Here is a 22,418-nt window from a genome sequence, read left to right as displayed (position 1 = left end):
TATTGAAACATTCTAAGCTTAAACATGGATATTTTGGGGTGAGTTTCGGGCATCCTTGTGTATACAGTAATTGTCCTTGCACTTTTAGGACAATTGGTGTCTGATTTACCTACCAGGTGGCCTGCACTGTTCACAGTAAATGAAGTAAGTGTTATTGATATTTACACAAGAATACATAGTAAATTACAATGAATTCCTCCACAGTAGGCCTATATTTCATGCCCATCTTTTATTCCCTTTTTTTTTCTTTTTTTTTCAGAATTCATAAACTGCCACTTCTGTCAAAGTTATTGGTGCAGCTGGACAGATATACTGTTAATCTACACAAACTTTGCAGCAGCAAAGGTGGTTCTTCTGGACAGAATATATCACTCATTATGGCAATTACAGACAAGGTGTGGTAAACTGCGTTTTATTTTTTTTATATCGTTTATATCTAATTACAAATATTATATATATATATATATATATATATATATATATATATATTCATATATATAAAAAAATGTACTATAATATGTGTTTTTTATATTGTCATAATTTTCAGTGTGATGACATACACATCAAACCAGACTGTCATAAAAAGTCTGTGTGTACTTCAATGAGGACATTACAACACTCGTCAAAGAAACTGAGGTTTGTATATGTACTTTTTGTAATGACCTAATCCTATTGCCAGCCTGTATGTTACCAATATTTCAGTGAAACTGAACAAGGTGTTAATTATTATTTGATTGTTTGTCTTTTGTTTTGGCTTAGGACTGCAATCCTGAAGAAGCTGAGAGAGGAATTTCTGAGACCACTCTGGGGCTTTTTGTGATCCGTAAAGAAGGTGCTGGTGCTGAGGACAAGCCAGAGGATGTTGGAGTAGTGATATAGGGTCTGCAGCGGCTACAGCCCTTAAAAAAGTGTTTCCTTTGGATTGGTAATGCTGTTCGGACTGATCTACGCTCTCAACTTAAGCTACCCTCAGAGTCTCAAATTCACGTTTGAATTCTTTCAAAAGGTACTGATGAATTTGGATGGCAGCAAACTTTCCCCAAAGGTTCAGGCACAATGTTTCAGTGAATAGGACATTCACTTCTTGCCTAGATGTTTCCAACAACTGAAGAGAGATTAAAAACTTTAAAAACGTAAACTTTTAAGACAAGGGATGCCCTGAAAGGAATTTTTCGACGGACTGATGACACTAACTCCAGCATGCAAGAAATGCAAGAAACTGCACCTGATGCACCATTTGTGCTATTGACTCAGTCCAGGAACTTATCTGATGACTTGTTTTGCAGCAGAGCCGAGACTGTTATAGTCACAAACAGTTCTTGGCTTCAGGTTTTTTTGTTCCTGTGTTCTGCTGAAATTCAGCTTCAGAGAGCTTACACAGAGTTCAGCAACAGTGGAATGATACTTAATCCAGCACCAAAACTAAGATTGGACATTCTTGGTGGAGATCTTCTTTAGCTATGCAGCATACTCCACGGATAGCTTGATCAGGCAGTGAGTAGGACACTTAGTTCTTGCCTAAATGTTGAAATGTGAAACATGTTAAATGTAAAAGAATGTTTTAGGAAGATGGGTACCAATTACATTCATGTTTACATTTTTTATTCTTTTTTATCCAAGTGTCCTGATTGTTTATTTGTTCTACAAATATTTAGGAAGATGGGTACCAATTGCATTCGTGTTTTAAAATCCTGATCAGAAGAAAGCACAAACTAATTACTGTACTATGCAGTGATATCAAAATGTTTACCTTGAAAATGTGAAAAGAATGTCTGATATTGAAATTTGGATCCCTGTTACTTGGCACACAGGTTTACAACTAAAAAGTGTAACATGAGTAATAACCATAGAAAGTACAGTTTGGAAGGATACATAAAACTGTTGCATTAATTTGTAAAGTGCTGTATTATGTCCTGCTTGTATTTTATTGTTTCTTTTGTCAGACTGGATGTTTCTTTTGACATAGGGAGCAATTGCACACAATAAATTTTTGAAAATTGAACATGTTTTTGACCGTTTTTCAATAGAATTAAGGAAATGTAAGATAGTTATATAAAGCAAGTAACAACAATTTATTTAAAATGAGTAAAGTGTATTTAATACACAATCTTAAATCACAGTTCATTATTTTACATAACAATTATTTAATTCATTCACGTCAACTGAACATGATGTTGAAGCTTACAGTTTTTTACGATTGCTATGACAGATTTTTCAATACTTTTAACAAATTTCCAAAACTCTTAACGCACCAACACACCTAAAACACACAATTGGCAAAACGGTTAATTTCATGCTCAAAATCACACATTGTAAACTAAACTCCAACACTAATTTTCAAAATACAATAATACACTAACACAATACACTATGTCTACCAAAACATTAACACATGTTCTCTTCCACCAGGAACATTTAGTCAATCATAGCACAATGTCATAAAAAACACTAACATCAGATGGAATTACAGAAACTGCATTATTTTATATGTGTCAGGTATGCCCACAACAGACAGTATATTGTATTGATCATAGATTGTGTTTTGCACTGCAGTTTCTTTTGAAGTCTCTCTACATTTTTGTTTTGTTTGTAATGTAAATGCATGCATTTTGTTTTTTGTTTTTTTGCAGCAGAAATTCAATACAACAAAATAAATTACCCTTCTTGGAGTAGCTTTATAGAATGTATGGTTTATGAAAAAAAGAAGACAGAGACAGTATTGCTGCAGTAACGGCTTTATTTTCAACAGGACATTTCTGCAGGATAACAAAAATATGCAATATAGCTGCCATTTACAGTATTACTGTATGTGAAAATACAAAATATACAAACAGAAAAAGCCATCTTCTAATCTGCCCGGTCTTCTGCATTTGTCCACATGTTCTCATCCACATCACACCTGATATCTTCCCTGGCAAGGCATCTTGGGAAGAATCTTTTACAGTAACATGCCTTATCCACCCCTGGCAGTGATCAGCTGTGATGTCTTGGTATGCAGCATCTTTTGCATAAAGGAGGGACATTTGGTCCTGTGGACTATGGTCAAAAACCTTTCATCTCCAGGCTGAGAATACTCCTCAATGGGGATGAGGAAAGGGAAGGGGCAAGGAAAATGGACATCATCCTCTGATAGGCGACAAACCAGGCTGTGACTAGACGGGAATGGTGGAATGCCACATTGTCCCATATTTGCATAACTTCAATCAGCTGTTTCTCACTAGTGTTGGATTACATTTTTATTAAATGTTTAATTTAGTTAGTATATAAACTGAGAAAGTGATTACTGAGTTTACAGCAAGATATTCCTGCCCGACCTGGTTTTCCTTTGTTCTCTAAATGAGTCAATTCCTGAGACTCTCACCCTCACCCTTTGCCCTTATGCATTTCCTGCCCAGTAAGCTCAATGTACAGCTGTGCTTTTGTCTCTGTGATCATGTGAAGATATGGGTGATACCGTCAGGCTGATTGGATCATTTGAGTAGTTATGCTGATTCAATTGGACTCAGAGTAGGGTGTGTTCCTACTTCATTTGCATGCTTTGTTCAGAGTCTCCACCTCTATGTAATCCCTCCCCCTTGGAATGTATATAACTACAATGCATACTGTATTAGATTAGATCATGTTGGACGTTTCTACAGCCGCGTACAGCGGAGTTCTCAATAAAGAATAACTTCCGTTGAACGCGATCCCGACTGTCTCACTGGTCTCTGCTTCGAACAAAGAAAACTTTACAACACTAGCAATGGAATAATGTGAAAATACAAAATATACGAACAGAAAAAGCACCAGAAGAAAAGAAAAAAAGAAAAAAAAAGAGTAATCTTCTAATTATTTGCATAATTCAATCAGCTGTTTCTCAGTAAGAATAGAATAAAATACAGGTGATATATTTGTGTTTCAGTTCACAATATAAACAGCTGTTTACCTTGAGTTTAGCCTGTAAGGTTAGGTTTAGAACATGGTGTTATCTGTTCTGACATACAGTGTGAAAGCATTGGTAAATTTGGCAGTAAAAATCCATTGTTTTGGTCTTGTTTGAGCTTGTGTGTAAAAGAAGTTCAAGCATTTTAAATTTGTGCTAACTGTATGCATTTTGTGTTAAAGCAACAATAAATGTGTTAATAGTATAGCTTACACAGACGGATGTAGTGCTAACAGTGTTAAGAGTTTTGGAAAATTGTTAAATGTATTGAAAAATCTGTCATAGCAATCGTAAAAAACTGTAAATAAAATTTTTACTTTTACGTTGGATTTATGTGATTAAATTGGATGGAAAATTGACATGTAATTGAAATACATAAGTTTTAACTTTTGGGGTTAAATATTTTTTTGAGTGTGGATTTACAGCACTTTGTTCAAATTCTAACACACTGCTGTCAAAACTGTGAACCACACATTCAAAACAGAATAGATTTCAGCCTTGTGCCTTTCAAACACTGCTGATTGCAATTTCAGCTGAAAGGCTATGTGGAAAGTGTTTGGTCACCACCCACATGACCAAATGTCTCTTTTGGAAGCCATGCGTGCCGGATGTGAGGACACGACTGCCAGGGATGGATAAGGCACTCCAGAAGGTTCTTCCCCAGGTGCATGGCAAGAGAGAACATTAGATGTGATGTTGATGAAAACCTTTGGCCTGATGCTAGAGAGAGGCAGGATTAGCCCCTCAATTATTTGTTCAAATTACAGTATGTACTTTTAGTTTCTACCTTTTTTTTTCTCATTACTGTAATTCCGTAAATTACTACAGACTATTGAAGCAAACTGCTAATTTTCATTTACCTTAAAGAATTATGTTCTAAAAATTTAAATAAATCATGTGAAAGAATGTCACTCTTTTCTTTGAAGAAAATATTACTTTGTATGAAGTCACTGAAATTGCTCAAACTGTAAAGATGAAAAGTTTGTATTTTCTGTATTGGTGTTTGATGCTAGTGTTTTTACTCTCAGTGTGTTCTGAGTGACAGTGTGTGTTATCTCAGTGAGGGTTGTGCATAGTGTTTGGCTGCACCGAGCCTGTTTTGAGCCATGTGTTAAGAGTTGTGTTGCTTGGAATGAGTTTTGCAGGTGATGTGAACTGTTTAGCTCAGGTGACTGTTGGTAGTGCAGACTGTAGTTAGAGTTTTGCAAATGTAGCTCCAGCTGTGCTCACTGTCGTTTAGCAATCGAAAAAAACTGTAATTAAATCTTTAAATTTTTATAAAAATCTTTATAAATAAAATAAAAATTTATTTTGCTGAAATTTTACCTAAAGTATAATTTTTATTACAGTTTTTCTCGATTGCTTAAACACATTTCTTGAAACTATGCGTCGCATTCTCAAAACTGTAAACACAAATCCATAACGTCTCACCCAATTCCCCAAACATCCTATTTTCAGGTCAAAATGAAGCTCTACACTCAAAACCATTCACTCTTGCTGAAAAACCAAACTTTGCCCTCAGACATCACACACAAGCCCTCACAAACACACACACTACAACATAGTCTTACACACTGGTGCAATAAATTCAAAACAACATTTCCAAAACTGGTAAATTATGTTGCTTGTGGTTACCGTTTTTATTTCCCATTTCTTTTTACAGTTTTTCTCGATTGCTTAAACACTATAACCAGGCTTTTGAACTAAAATTTCAAAACCATAATGCCATTTATCAAAAAGCACACCCATTTCACTAAACTATAAACACTATTCCCTGTTTTGACACATGAGTCAGATTTGTTGAACTGTCACTGCAAAACTCTACACACAAATCCCTTCATTTCTCATTGCCTACACCATGTTGTCATTTAGAAAGCACTAGCATTCAATATTGTTCACTCAAGTCAGCACAGCTTCAGCTCAGTTAGCACACAATTACCCAGGTGGAAACACTAGGAGTCAAAATTTAACACGCATCAATCAGAACTTCAATAGATATATAAAAGGGCCCAAATCAGTTTATTGCGTTTTGGAACAATGGATCCAGAAAGACATGAAGGAAGAGATTGAGGAGGAGGAGGAGGAGGAGGAGGAGGAGGAGGGGCAAGGGCAAGAAGACAAGCAGTCTCAGATGAAATTCAAGCCACTCTAGTTGCCCATGTCTCTGTCAATGGTATGACTATGAGGGAGGCTGGGCTACGAGTAAGGCCGAATTTGAGTCGCTTTACCGTCGCCTGAGAACCTTCAGGGAGGTGTGGTGGCAAACAAAATTCTATCACTGAATAAAAGACAAACATTTCCAATAGTCTTTGATGAGGTTTATTTTCTTGCAAGAAAAGGCCAGCAGTCGTACAGTCACACAGAGTGGCTGCAGAATGTGACAGTGAAGGGAGGGCATCCTTTCTCCTTTATAGTCTTGACTCCCAGAATGTTTTCTTTCTAGGCCAATGATGGTATTTCAACCATACATGAAACATTCTTAGACGTGTTCATCATATTGTCTCCTTGAGTGGAGGCCCTCCTGTCACGTCCCAACACTCTTTACCATTCCAATACAATTCCATATTAGAATAAGGTTTGTGTGTGCTCTTTTACTGTCATATGATGGTCACACATCTTACTGTAAGTAAATAAAAAAAAAATTAGAGGAGAGAGTAAAAAAAAAAATATATATATATATTTTTTTTTGTGTGTGTGTTGTACTGTGTAGTAGGCTACATGAATGAATACAAATGTGTTCATCATGTGAAAGAGTTTGTGATGGGGGAAACCACAAGCAACATAACTTACCAGTTTTGGAAATGTTGTTTTGAATTTATTGCACCAGTGTGTTAGACTATGTTGTAGTGTGTGTGATTTTGAGGGCTTGTGTGTCCTGTCTGAGGGCAAAGTTGGGTTTTTCAGCAAGAGTGAATGGTTTTGAGTGTAGAGCTTCATTTTGACCTGAAAATAGGATGTTTGGGGAATTGGGTGAGACGTTATGGATTTGTGTTTACAGTTTTGAGAATACGAGGCATAGTTTCAAGAAATGTGTTTAAGCAATCGAGAAAAACTGTATTACAGTGGTATAGTGCAACAGCTACATTACATGTATGTGTTGTAACAGCACAAAGTACAGCTCTCAAAAAATACAGTAGAGAGCAGTCTGAAGTACATCTACCTGTTGTTCTTATGATCGAGGCAACGGTGAAGCGACTCAAATTTGGCCTTCCTCGTAGCCCAGCATCCCCAGTCATACCATGGACAAAGACATGGGCAACTAGAGAGTGGCACGAATTTCTTCCGAGACTTGTCTCCTTGCCCTTCACCTTCCTCCTCCTTCACTCCAGTGTCCTCGACTCTTCCTTCATGTCTTTCGGGATCCATTGTTCCAAAACTGAATGAACTGACTCTGGCCCTTTTATCTATATTGAAGGTTCTGATTGGTGTGTGATCAATTTTGACTCTTAGTGTTTCCACTTGGGTAATTGTGTGCTAATTTAGCTGAAGCTGTGCTGACTTGAGTGAACAATGCTAGTGCTTTCTAAATGACAACATGGTGTAGGCAATGAGAAATGAAGGGATTTGTGTGTAGAGTTTTGCAGTGACAGTTCAACAAATGTGGCTCGTGTCAAAACTGGGGTAGGGAAGTAGTTTAGAAGATAGTTTAGGGAAATGGGTGAGAAGGGTATTCCTGCACAACCGGAGGCTGCAGTTTCAGGACCCCAGTTTTTTGTGACAGCGCCACCTACCGAACCAAAACACTAATTTAAGATGGACGACATGGACACCAATCAGACTGTGAGTACCGATATTCAATTAAGTTTTATTTTATAACGTTTAAATGAAGCAAAGTTTATATAGCCAAAGTGAGAGCTGCTATATGAATTAATAATTAATTCCCACAAATTTAGAATTCGTGTGCTAGTTTTATTAATTACTACAACATTCTTAATTCGTGGCCATGTTTTAATGAATCCTTGTTGAGTTTTAATGACTATAATAAGTAAATCTAGCCAGCACATTAATTAAACTTAAAAATATAACAAAAGCATGTTGATTTGTGTAAGATTTACCTGTAGCTTACTGTATTAGTGTGAAACTTGCTTAATACTCATTGTTTTACCATATTAGTTAAGTATAAAATGTATACTTAAGTATGAAGTGCAGTTCATTGTGTTCTTTTTCCAGAGGAATGCCGAACCATGTAATGTATTTGTGTGTTCTGCTCCTGTACTTACAAAATGTACTGTATTTACTGCATGCTAGCACTACTCGTGTATGGACCCATCTATAATGGCTTGCTGTTCGGTATAATAGTATATTTATATTAACGTTTTTCATAGGCCATCATATATGCCCTGGCTGTCCTCTGGAATGTCTTCCTTTCTGGTCCGGATTATCATTACAGGTCAGAGTAGATTATGAATTATTTTTGCGCAATGCCCACTGTAACCTTTTGTTGCTGATATTTATGTGAACACAACAGTGATTGTTCTCTGACAACTATTTCAGTGAAGTGGAAGAATTTAGCAGAAAAATTGACAAACAATTGAGGAAAGAAGGGAGACCATTCAATTGGTGGGTATTGCTCTTATATACTTACAAATTTGGAGTTTGGAATCAGTAACATATAATCTGTTTGGCTTTCTCTCTACAACTCCAACAGTGCATAAGTGTTAAATCAGAGATATATAATTCAGTTGAACATGTTAAACAAATGTTTCTAATTTAATTCTCTCTCTCTCTCTCTCTCTCTCTCTCTCTCTCTCTCTCAGAGTTGAAGCCTACAGCCATTCTGTCTGTGCAGCAACGGATGAAAAAGGAGGTATTTTTGGTGCTGTTGTTATTGCAAAAATGACATATATAAATATACATTCTTGACTCATTCTTGAGTCTTCTCTTGCCTCTCTACAACCTTTAAAATATCTGGCTGTAATTTAGTGACTGCATATGCTGATTCAATCTTTATTTTACCTGATAATGAGCTAATTAGTTAAACTTAAGGAGGTTAATCAATATACAGTATAATTCAAGAAACTAAGACTTACTCCATTTTTTAAGTTGTTTAAAGATTGATATACATTTTTCATTTATATTTTGTGTAAATTCATTTGTTTAAATTAAAAATTGTGACTCACTTTGTGTACACACTTTGTAATTAACCTCTGATGCATTTTGAATCAAAAATCACATTTATATATATATATATATATATATATATATATATAAATACTCCTGAGATTAAATATCTTGATACAATTTACAAAGTAGCTAAACCACCTGGGTCTTAGAACTGCGGTCCTGAAACTGCAGCCGCCATATCATCCAGTTCGGTAGGTGGTGCTGTCACAAACAAATAAGGTCCTGGAACTGGGGTCTTGAAACTGCAACCTCCGGTTGTGCAGGAACATACTACTGAAATGGATGTGCTTTTTGATAAATGGCGTTATGATTTTGAAACGTTAGGGTAACACTTTACTTGAAGGGGTGTGCATAAGACTGACATGACACTTTCATAATCATGACATGGCAGATGTCATAAATATGAAGGAGGTCTTATGCATGTTTATGACAACTGTCATTAAGTGTCATTCGCTCAATTATGACATTTTTAATGCAAATATGACATTGTTTGAGATGTCTTTGTTATGACAACTTGACATAAACCAATACATCATAACCTGTCAGTGTCTTTGTCATGACAACTTGACATTACCAAGACAACATAAATTGTCATAAATATGTCATAAACATGACATATCAGATTAATTATCAAACTTAAGAAACCACTTCGCTTTATGGGTTAACATTTCATTAAACTGTCAGGTGGTTGGTTTTGACATTGGCTGTCATGAGGCCATTATAACTGTGTCATGAATGTTTTTCTTGACCTCAACTACAGTGGTACAAATTTAATTTGACATTAAAATGTTATAATGGCTTCATGACAGCCAATGTCAAAACCAACCACATGACAGTTTAATGAAATGTTAACCCATAAAGCTAAGTGGTTTCTTAAGTTTGATAATTAATCTGCTATGTCATGTTTATGACATATTTATGACAGGTTGTATTGTTTTAGTAATGTCAAGTTGCCATAACAAAGACATCTCACACCATGTCATATTTGCATTAAAAATGTCATAATTGAGCGAATGACACTTAATGACAGTTGTCATAAACATGCATAAGACCTCCTTCATATTTATGACATGTGTCATGTCATGATTATGACGGTGTCATGTCAGTCTTATGCACACCCCTTCAAGTAAAGTGTTACCGATTTAGAGTCCCAGATTGTACATATATTTGTAAAACTAAACACAAAACATAATCCTCTCAATATTAATTTTAATCCACAAAATTATATTCCTGTGATTATAAAATGTATCACAATCAAATAATGACCCATATTTCAAATGCAATATATGTGAGATTTAACAGCTTTGAATGTCCACCAATCTATCATCAGCGATCTGAACAATCTGTTCAAGTGCCTTTAGTATCAGAGCATCAATGTCATCATCTGTGTCAATCTCTTCATGGTAGTTCTTCACTGGGAAGATGTTTGTCAATGGCACACCAATTTTGTCACTGCACATCTGAATCTGGATAGGAACGCAATGTTAGGTCAGAAAATTAGATGTGGCTATTAGACAGAATCAGATCAACATGGGCAAAATATAGTTGCAATATGTAAAATTGAAACGTGTTTGTCTTTGGATTATATCACATACCTTCTGTTTGATCTTCTTGCTAGTGTAGATCTTCCTTAGATCATTGTTGACCAGCGGACATGCTTCATCCACTTTGGTCATGACAACCACTTGAGGAATCCCTACAGCAAATGCAGAGGCAATAAAGGTTCTAAAACAAGTTTTTTCCTCAAAAATTGAGCACATGGCAGTTTGTTGTACATACATAACTGACCCACATACATTGTCTGGGTCATATCAATAATTAAGCAGCAAATTCGAGCCTTGTAACATGCCCTGTTTGCACTTGGCATTAAAATGCAGCCTGTGTCTGGATTTTGTCTATCTACGCATTGAAAAAACACACACAAACCCAACCCACTTTATGGCCGCTTCTCTTTCATGTAATGTAATGTATGTGAACTGAAAATCATAATCAAACATTCAGGGGTCAGATTTACCCTTCTCACTGATTATCTTGCGGACGATCTTCAGCTTCTCAATAAGTGTATCATCTGTAAATTGGAGTTTATCTGCGGCTACGACGTACACCAGACAGAAAGCCTGATCGGAGAGGGTAGGGTCACTGACGTAATGTTGATCCTTATGAGTGAGTGCCTGCTTCTCATCGAACTAAGATTGGAAATAAGCAATATATGTTAAACGTCAAACCTATTGTACACACACAAACCTTGTTAAAATGTTAATGTAGTGGTTTATTACTTCATAGCCGTCCTTCACGTGTCCAAACACAGTGTTGATGATGTCCTCTATTTGTGACCCAGCCATTGCCTCAGCTTCTAAGCCCATTATGTCCTTGAAGACGAAGGGCAAAGATTTTTTCCCACTTCTGATGGTGTATGCTCTGAGCTAGTGAAGACCAAAAATATAGAGGCATAAACATTTGTAAACAATTTCCAAGAAATTCTCATTTGATTTACTAAAATGTTCAATGCTCAAGAGTAGGTCAACTGGACATCTCTAGATCTTTTAGAAAACGGTATGACAAATACCTACTTTTCTTGTGAAACTGTAACTGTAACCACCAGCAACTGAATCAGCTAGCGCTCTAGAGGTGATCCGTCCTTGAAAGGCACTATCGACAGAGTTAATAAAGCTGGACTTTCCTGCTCCAATTTCTCCAGCTACCAGAATCTTGAAGTCCTTTACATATGGAGAACTCGGTTTGAAGTTTTCCAGCTTTTCTTTTAGGGCTTCTTTTTGTCTGTCAAATCAAAACAAAAATGTACAGAACTTCACTTAAAGCTTCTGTCACGTGATTTTGCCATAGTTATGGACGCCATTCCCAGTGGAGCTATTGCAGTTCTAAATAACTCAGTTGAGTCTTCCTTAGTAAAAAATAAAACAAAGTATACTTTATTGTATTTGAAATATATTCCCTCTTTCAATGGTACATTGCAAATATACTAACACATTTTTTACTATCTTTAAATATATTAAAAGTATATTAGCATCATGCTTTTACATATTTTCACAATACAACTTTTAACACACTTTATAATAATTGTACTTTAGTATATTTTCTAAAAATATATTTTAGAAAAAAATACTTGAAGTAAAAATTCAGTTTATTTTTTAAAAGTTTATTTATATGCACTTTATTAAAAATATATTTTGGGTATATTTTAACTGTGTGCTGGAAATGATCATTGTAACATTGCGTTTGAAGTATACTTTCAAAATACATTAGGCTATAGTATACACACTAGTGTTTTGTACAAAGTATAGCTAAGTATTATTTGTTTATTAATATGCATTTGTTATTGAAGAAAAAGTGTGCAATTTGTAGTATTTGGTACCAAAGGTATTACTGAACATATACTTTTTACTCAAATATAAAATACTTATGGTCCTTTCCCGATCCTGTCTCTCTCCCACCTCACTTCCTGTCTAGCTACTATATCCTAATAAAAGGCAAAACGGCAAAAACAAATATTTAGAAAAATAAAAATATACATATATAAATACACTTATGGTATATTGCTTGTATGTTTCGAAGACACTCATAATGAATTTGTGATGTACTTGTAACACAAATAATGTACACTTTAATATCACTAATCAAGCATGTGAAAAATACGTGGTAGGCCTATTAAATGTATTTAAAACATACTTGAAATTCAAGTAGTATGTTTATAATACATTTCTATTCCCAACATGCTTATTTGAAGTGCATTAAAAATACATTGAATTGCATTTTAATATATTTCTATAGTAGGCCTACATAGGTAATAAATATATGCTTAATTATACTTTTAAGAAATATGCTAAAAACAAACATACTTTTAACATATTTCTAACAAGTGCACTATAAGTACATTGGTACTAAATATATGCTTAATTATACTTTTAAGAAATATGCTAAAAACAAGCATACTTTTAACATATTTCTAAAAAGTGCACTACATTGGTAATAAATATATGCTTAGTTACACTTTAAAAAAATTTGCTAAACACAAGCATACTTAATATATTTCTAAAAAGTACACTATAAGTACTTTAGAATAAATATATGCTCAGTTACATTTTTAAGAAATATGCTAAACACAAGCATACTTTTAGTAAAGTTTTAATGTATTTAAAGAAAACATATAATTGTTGCTCTTACTTAAAGTACATTTTATGAGTACTTTGTGTAAGAACGTAGCAAAATGATTAAGCTTTTAGTGTGTTTAAAATATATGTAGCCTACTGTATAAACACTTAGGCCTACTGCAATATATTTTAAATATTTATGTATTTATCATTTTAATATTTTGAAAAAGATTGTTACATTTACAATGTACAGTACCAACTTAAAATGTATTAGAAACATTTGTCAACTATTATTAAGCATTGCAATAAGCATACTTAAAAATGTTGTTTACTTTTACTTGTTTGTAGGCTACTTGTAAAAGGCTACTTAAAAGGCTGTTGTTCATTACATGATACGTTGGTACTACTGAAATTCCCACAAGGATTTGGGTCCGTGTATCTTTTGGTCATTTGATTTCCTGTTTGGAATGGAATGACTAGAAATGAAAACCAGCTCGGTCCATGTACTTTTTGATCATTTCATTTCATGTTTGGAATGGAATAACGAGAAATGAAAACCAGCTTGTTTATTTGTTTTTTTTTTTAGTTTAGTTTAAAAATAACGAAAAATGTGATTTTGGCTCCATTTTTCATTTTTCGTTTGTGGTTTACAAATTTGTTTATGGGTTCGATATTTCATTTGTACACGTGGGCGGTGCTAAAACGCCCCTTTCATCTGATTGGTCGAAACGCTACGCCTTCAGTAAGCTACGAGCTTTTCTTTCTGTCAGGCAGAATAAGAGTCAGTACGAGTGAGGCACTGACAAATGGACTTTAATAAAATAATGTCTGAAACCACCACTCACTGTACGCACAATATTTGAAGTAGAAATATGTTGCTGGTCACCTAATTCATTGCAAGCGACCCCATTAATGTGAGCCACAGTATATGACAGAATATTTTAGCATGATGTAGCTATTTCCCATTGGTAAATAAAGAGCAAATAGTTCCGTCTCTTTGGATAAAAGGGAAGTGGAAATACAAATCAATAATAGGCTGAACTGTAGGCTACCATGATAATATGTCCGTAACATTAGATGTCCGTAGATGACCTACCCATAACTGTTACATTAGAGTTAGGGGATCACACAGTTTGTAGGCTACAGTATAAAAATCACTATTACCTAGTCTAAAGTTCCCATAGAACATGAAAACTCAACAACCCAATGGGAATATATCCTTGTTGTGTAAAACATTTGTTCATAATCTGTGATTCAGGGCCGTTTAGGGCGCAAACGCCAGTGAGAGCCCCCACCCCACCAAAAGAGATTTTTTATTTATTTATATGCTATATTTTATTATTATTATTATTGTTGTTGTTGTTGTTGTTGTTGTTGCTGTTGTTGTTGTTGTTGTTGTTATTTCTATTCTATACTATTTTCACTAAGTGCCTGTCTTTTGGGCAAAAAGACACCTGCCACACTAAATATCTACAGTGGTCGTAGGGCGTGAGGTGCTTGAAAGTAGCTTTTTACACGTTCGACCCGAGTTCGAATCCGCCTTTTGCCGAACTCGCTCTTCTCCCTTTTCTCAACACATATGAGATGCAAAATGTATAGTCTAACATAAAGGTCTCTAGCGTTATATTTTGCCAACGAACTAAAATCGAAACCGTGATATGGCTTTGTGCTTTTATAAAACAGCAAACGACTTTACTTAAGTACGTAGCTGTGATTACACAATTCCAATACGAATAGCACCGGGAGGCGTCTGGAATAACTGTGCAATGATCAAACCGCATTTTGAAGCTAATTTTACAGTAGGCTCATTTTCAGAATGTCCTTCTCGTATAACGCCAACGACCGCACAAATGGGCTTCCTTTGTGAAATAGGCCTATAGCAGACCACCTTAGATAGATAGATAGATAGATAGATAGATAGATAGATAGATAGATAGATAGATAGATAGATAGATAGATAGATAGATAGATAGATAGATAGATAGATAGATAGATAGAAGTTTAAATGTGTTTGGCCTATTATAAATTTAGGAACATAACAAGCATTACAAACTACAATAGCCTAAACAGAACTGGAACCATTGTAAGATATGCGCTCGTCTCAACAAAAACTGCAGGGTTTTTAAACATCTTGTGTGGAGAAAATATTAATTTTCCATATTAATGAATAGCAAGCCATGGCAAAAAGCAGGATAACTTGTAGGCTATAGCCTACTTCAAAGGAAAACAAATTTGCCGAGTAAAAACAGAGTTTGTGTTGTTGAATCATATTTTTTCTAGTACATCTTAAAATATAGAGCTCATGACAAATAAAAGTAAATAACAATATCTTAAAAGAAACTAGAAAGTGGCAAACTTTGAAGTAGGGTTCAAGTTTTAATTAGTTGTACAGCTTTAAGTGTAAAGCTTTTTCTCATACACAGATAATGCCTATTTATGAATGAAATTCATGCATTTATTTGTCATTTAAAGGCAGGGTCGGCAGGTTTTTTCTAAAAAAAAAAATTCTAAATTTGTTTAAACTTTCTTTATATACCAATACATTATTAAAATGTAAGTATTCTGAAAAGGAGAGTATAAAAATCGAGTGTCTGTAGTCCTCTCAGGGCGCAATAAACACAGCTACTTATTTCCATTCGGAATGAATGAAATGATTGGCTGGTCGACTGTCAGGCTCTTCTGACCCAGGCCCATGTATGACCCAGACCCATCCTGCAGTGGCCTTGCACTCTCTATGTGTAATATATTCTAGGTATATTCCCTAGAGTATATTCCCAGACCTATGTATGACTTAGTGGCCCTTTGTGCTTCACTATGTGCAGTGTATATCATTCTAAGGCCCGACATTTCTGGTCTTGATTCTGATTTAGACTACTCTGTTATAAGTCCCGGGGCTCCCCGGACACCTTCAGAGTAGTCACTGGCGAATAGCACGGCGTTTCAAAACGGGTTCCCATAGCGTTTGCAACGCAGTACGAGAGAACGTTCTCGTAAGGGAACGTACTTGGTTACTTACAGTATGTAACCTCAGTTCCCTTAGAGATAAGGGAACGAGTACTGCGTTGCCTTGCCGTGCTATTTCGCTCATATCAGGTACTTCGCTTCAGTCAATTTAAACCTAAACAATAAACAATTTAAACCTTAAACAATTTAAAGTCATATGGCGAGTTTTCTCTGAATATTGGCGCGCTCGAGGCTGGCAAGGCGCCAAGCACTCCGATTGGACCACACGCCTCTGCTGACTCGCCATAGGTTCGTGCAGTTGCCGCAGCACAGCCAATCAGCTCGCTCAGACGAGCTATGATGCTCTCGCTGTGCAGCTGCAATGCGTTTTAAAATAAAGGCTTCAATATTCTCGAAAAAAGGAGTTTTCCCATAGCGTTTGCAACGCAGTACTCGTTCCCTTATCTCTAAGGGAACCGAGGTTACATACTGTAAGTAACCAAGTACGTTTTTATTTTTCAGATTGCATATAAAATATTATTGAATCATTCAAATTGAGGAAACCATTTTTATAAGCATATTCATCCTTTATTAGCCAAGTATTTTCGAGTATTACTCTGTTAAAAAAAAATCAACTGTTAAATCAACATTAGGCATGGCCAAACTGAATGAAGGGATTGATATCAGGTATTGTTACCAAATCATTTATCTGACAGTTTCAATGCTAATATTGCCATTAATGATATCAACTTCTGAGGATAAAATGGGTAATTTTTCTACTTTTTGTCATTTTATCAAGTAAATGTTGGATAAATTTTCATGCTAAAATAATTAATACAATTATTAATGTTATAATATGTTAAAAATTTACATCACACATTATCATGGCCAATCATTTTCCAATAATCAACAGAGCAGAACTTGAGCAGAATTATTTCAGATATGTTATGCACAAGATTGTGATCCTTCTTAACGACAACAAATAATTATAGTTGGTAAAATGTTTGGGGAGAGATACCAATAATATTTTACAGGGAAATAAATTCATACCTTGCACAGTATTTACAGTTTTATCTAAACAGATCAGTGTTTTTACTGCTGTGCACAAAGACATAGCCTGCACATAAAAACGTAATAAAGTGGTCTGTATACAGAATAGCTTATTTCCATGAATGGCTTACCCCCAGTCAAATTTCCTCCATGGTTTATCCAGTTCTATGGAAAAACATAGAGCAATTAAGTTTAACAATAATTTGGTAGTATCTCTCTCTGAGAATGTATATGGTATGTGTTCTGTATAATATATATATATATATATATATATATATATATATATATATATATATATAAATAGTACAGGCCAAAAGTTTGGAAACATTACTATTTTTAATGTTTTTGAAAGAAGTTTCTTCTGCTCATCAGTGTCACATGTGACATCCAGTCTATCACATGATCCTTTAGAAATCATTCTAATATTCTGATTTATTCTGAGTGTTGGAAACAGTTCTGCTGTCTAATATATTTGATGAATAAAAGGTTAAAAAGAACTGCATTTATTCAAAATAAAAAAATATTTTCTAATAATATAAATCTTCTTTACTATCACTTTTTATCAATTTAACACATCCTTGCTGAATAAAAGTATTGGTTTATTTCAAAAAAAAGAAAGAAAAAAATTACTGACCCCAAATTACTGACCAGTATAGTGTATATTGTTGTTACAAAAGATTTCTATTTTTAAAACATTTGCTTCTTTTTTATTTTTTATTTTTTATTTTTTTTTCATCAAAGTATCCTAAAAAAGTATCACAGGTTATGAAAAAATATTAAGCAGCAGAACTGTTTCCAACTTTGGTAATGAATCATCATATTAGAATGATTTCTAAAGGATCATGTGATAGACTGGAGTAATGATCCTGAAAAGCTTTGCATCACAGAAATAAATGATAATTTAAAGCAGGGGTGCCCAATCCTGCTCCTGCCGATCGACTGTCCTGCACAGTTCATCTCCAACCCTAATCAAACACACCTGCCTTTAATTTTCAAGTGATCCTGAAGAAGACGTTAATTGGTTGCTTCAGGTGTGTTTGATTAGGGTTGGAGATGAACTGTGCAGGACAGTCGATCGGCAGGAGCAGGATTGGGCACCCCTGATTTAAAGTATAATAAATTGAAAACCAATTATTTTAAATTATAATAATATATCACAATATTACTTTTTTTTCTGTATTTTTGATCAAATAAATGCAGGCTTGATGAGCAGAAGAAACTTCTTTCAAAAACATTAAAAATAGTAATGTTTCCAAACTTTTGGCCTGTACTGTATATATACACTACTGTTCAAAAGTTTGGGGTCAGTAAGATTTTTTTAATGTTTTTAAAAGAAGTATCTTCTGCTCACTAAGGCTGCATTTATTTGATAAAAAACAATAAAAAAAACAGTAATATTGTGAAATATTATGACAATTTAAAATGACTGTTTTCTATTGATTATTTAATATATTTTAAACTGTAGCCTAATTTATTCCTGTGATCAAAGCTGAATTTTCAGCATCATTACTCCAGTCTTCAGTGTCACATGATCCTTCAGAAATCATTCTAATATGATGATTTGATGCTCAAGAAACATTCATTATTATTATCAATGTTGAAAACAGTTGTGTACAATTTTTTTTTCAAAATTCTTTGATGAATAGAAAGTTCAAAAGAACAGCATTTATTTAAAATAGAATATTTTCTAACATTATAAATGTCTTTACTGTAACTTTTGATCAGTTTAATAAAAGTATTGATTTATTTTATTTATTTCCCCCAAAAATAAAATTAAAATTCTACTGACCCCAAACTTTTGAACGGTAGTGTTTAATGTTACAAAAGCTTTAGATTTCAGATAAATGCTGTTCTTTTGAACTTTCTATTCATCATAGCATCATGAAATAAAAATGTAAATAACTGTTTTCAACATTGATAATAATCATAAATGTTTCTTGAGCATCAAATCATCATATTAGAATGATTTCTGAAGGATCATGTGACACTGAAGACTGGAGTAATGATGCTGAAAATTCAGCTTTGATCACTGGAATAAATTACACTTTACTGTATATTCACATAGAAAACAGCGGTTTTAAATTGGAATAATATTTCACAATATTACTGGTTTTGTTTGTATTTTTAATCAAATAAATGCAGCCTTGGTGAGCAGAAGATACTTCTTTTAAAAACATAAAAAAAATCTTACTGACCCCAAACTTTTGAGCGGTAGTGTATATATATATTATATAAGGAACTCCCGCACACTATCTTAACTTGCAATTTAATTTTTATTAATGTACAACGTTTCGGTCACACGACCTTCATCAGGAATAAACAAATGTTAAAATACATCTCTTTTAAGATAAACACATGACCAATTAACAGAGCTCCATCTGTAAATAATTAAGCTCATTGGGAATACATAATCAGCCACATCATACACAATTACATAATGATAGTTACAACAATCAGTAAAGATCCCCCTATAGGCTAACAAGATCATCTAAAAACACATAATCAACACATAGTCATCAAACAGCATCAAATTGTAATTCTAAACAGTTACAACACTCAGTCAGGCTCCATGGCCACTCAAACTCATTGTGAATACATAGTAGGATAGAAACACCACGTCAAACAAAATAATTGCATCATTATAACATTACATTAAATAATGCTTCATCGTTCATACCCATAGGTGATAAAGTCTGAAGGGTGTAAATCCAAAAGAGTTCGCGTCTCTGTAGAAGTAATTCAATGTCTCCACCTCTAGGTGGCAAAGTTACTTTCTCAATCCCACAAAAACGTAAAGAGTAACATCGTGATTCAAAGTTACAAAATGTGACTTAACTGGATAATTAATATATTTTCTTCTGATCGAACTCTTATGTTCACTAATTCTTTGTTTCAATTGACGTGACGTTTTTCCCACGTAGCCTATACCACAAGGACATCCTGATGAAGGTCGTGTGACCGAAACGTTGTACATTAATAAAAATGAAATTGCAAGTTAAGATAGTGTGCGGGAGTTCCTTATATATTGTAACGTCCTATCTGGCCTCATTATCCAACGCACCTATCACTTACAGGTGTGCGATGGAGTTCGTGCACTAGTGTATATATATATATATAAAATATGGAAGAAAGACCCTCTCACCTGGATTTGGTGGTGGTGGTGGTGGTGTTGCTTGATGCACTACTTCCGCTGGTTTTGAGTCTGATGATCCCATTTTGTTTTTTGGTTTTCACCCCTTTCAATATATTTATATCAGCTCTCTCCCGGCGTACAGTTGACTTGTATTGAGTAAGTGAAATCAGAACAGTTATATACTGTATTTCAGTTTCATTTTCATTTTTGCAAGCTTGCATGCCTAATAAAAAATGCCCACACCCATTCTTGTTTTTTTTTAGTTATCTGTGCTGTTGACCACTTATTGAAATGCATATTATTTCAAACATCAGATACATAATCTTAGGGTAATTAGCTCCTAAGCAATGCGAAGCTGCTGATAATACTGAATGCACCTTGGATGCTGTGATAGGCATCGTATTCCTATAGATACAGTGCTATGCATAAGTTTAGACACCCATGCTAAAGTTGACTAAAAAGAGGAATAAAAAATCATCTTTTGGAAATTGAACTTAATGCCTTAATTTAAAAAATTAGGAAAAATCCAACCTTTAAGGACACCAATTTTCTTTGTGAATGAATAATGTATCGTAAATAAATAAATGTTCTTCCTTAAAATACAGGGTGCATAAGTTTGGACACCCCTATGTTAAATTCCCATAGAGGCAGGCAGATTTTTATTTTTAAAGACCACACTGTTAGAAAAATCTGTAGAAATTACAGTATTACTGGCAGCTACTTGCCAGTAACTTACTGTAGATTTAAATTGATGTTATTTACTGGCAACAATTTGTTCAAAATTAAATGACCATTAAACATTAACAAGTCTTTATCTTTACAGAATAAAACTAAAATAACAGCCTCATGCAAAGCATTCTGGGAACCAAAATCTGAAGGAAAAAAAACAGAAAAAGGTTGATGAAGATTTCTGGTTCCCAGAATGCTTTGCATTAGATTGTTATTTCATAGTTTTATTCTGTAAAGACAAAGACTTGTTAATGTTTAATGTTAATTTAACTTTGAACAAACTGTTGCCAGTAAATAACATAAATTTAAATCTAAATTACTGGCAAACAGCTGCAAAACTACAGCAAATTTTTTACAGTGCAGTTACTTCATGGATCCAGGATACTATGCATCCTGATAAAGTTCCCTTGGCCTTTGGAATTAAAATAGCCCCACATCATCACATAGCCTTCACCATACCTAGAGATTGGCATGGTTTTATTTCAGTTAGCCTAATAGCTGGTTTGATTTGCATTGAGAGATGATCTTATGGAAAGTACTCCATGCCAATAAAGTAAAGTGTAAAGCCAGTAAAGTGTCCAAACTTATGCACCCTGTATTTTAAGGAAGAACATTTATTTATTTACGATACATTATTAATTCACAAAGAAAATTGGTGTCCTTAAAGGTTGGTTTTTTTCTAATTTTTTAAATTAAGGCATTAAAGGTGCATAACGCAAGTCTCTGAGTTTTTGCAGAACTATGCCCCCCTCTGGCGACAAATGAAACTGCAGCACTGCAACTGAACGCGCATGACGTCACGCCCAGTCTCAGATTCCGACCCGAATCTCTCTTATTTATTTTACTGTACAGGATTATAGAGGCAATCGCATTGATCAGAGAAGGGCTCATTCAGCCCATCAGGCAATTGTTTAAGCATGTATGGGTTAGAATAACGGGTATTTTTAACTTTAAAAGTTGCATAATGCACCTTTAAGTTCAATTTCCAAAAGATGATTTTTTATTCCTTTTTTTAGTCAACTTTAACATGGGTGTCTAAACTTATGCATAGCACTGTAGATGTGGATCAGCTGAGAGTCAGCTAATGTGAGCATGACTGGCATGACCTACCAGAACTAACACTAAATGCTTGATTTAGCTGAATACTAGTAGACTTGCATAGATGTGCTTTTTTTGTTTGTTTTTATTCTACTACCAGTGACTGTATACTTATTTTAAATAATTTTTGAGGACTTTTTACTTACAACTTTTGATAGCATCTTGCTGTGGTATTAAAATTGGCATCAAGAACTGAAATTTTGTTGGTATCTAAAATTTAGATTTCACAGCACATCACCTTTTTTCCAGCAAATATATACTTGATTTATATCATTATAGTTAAATTACTCATGGTTTTGGTAACATGGGC

General features: G+C 34.4%; 1 protein-coding gene across 1 annotated transcript; it reads right to left on the bottom strand.

The window, feature by feature from the left end:
- Window positions 1-10,244: 10,244 nt before the first annotated feature.
- Window positions 10,245-20,454, bottom strand: LOC311077356 (interferon-induced protein 44-like). The gene is made up of 7 exons (XM_084105754.1): window positions 20,291-20,454; window positions 17,280-17,313; window positions 11,617-11,824; window positions 11,323-11,469; window positions 11,061-11,232; window positions 10,642-10,742; window positions 10,245-10,512 (listed from the first exon to the last, which is right to left on the bottom strand). The coding sequence occupies exons 1-7, from the start codon at window positions 20,361-20,363 to the stop codon at window positions 10,342-10,344; spliced, it is 906 nt and encodes a 301-aa protein (XP_083961880.1). The 5' UTR covers window positions 20,364-20,454; the 3' UTR covers window positions 10,245-10,341.
- Between the last annotated feature and the right edge of the window lie 1,964 nt (window positions 20,455-22,418).

This window comes from Abramis brama (assembly GCF_963993115.1).
Source record: "Abramis brama genome assembly, chromosome: 2".
Taxonomy (NCBI): domain Eukaryota; kingdom Metazoa; phylum Chordata; class Actinopteri; order Cypriniformes; family Leuciscidae; genus Abramis; species Abramis brama.
Note: the sequence above shows the minus strand (reverse complement) of the source record. Positions and strands in the feature narration are given on the sequence as shown.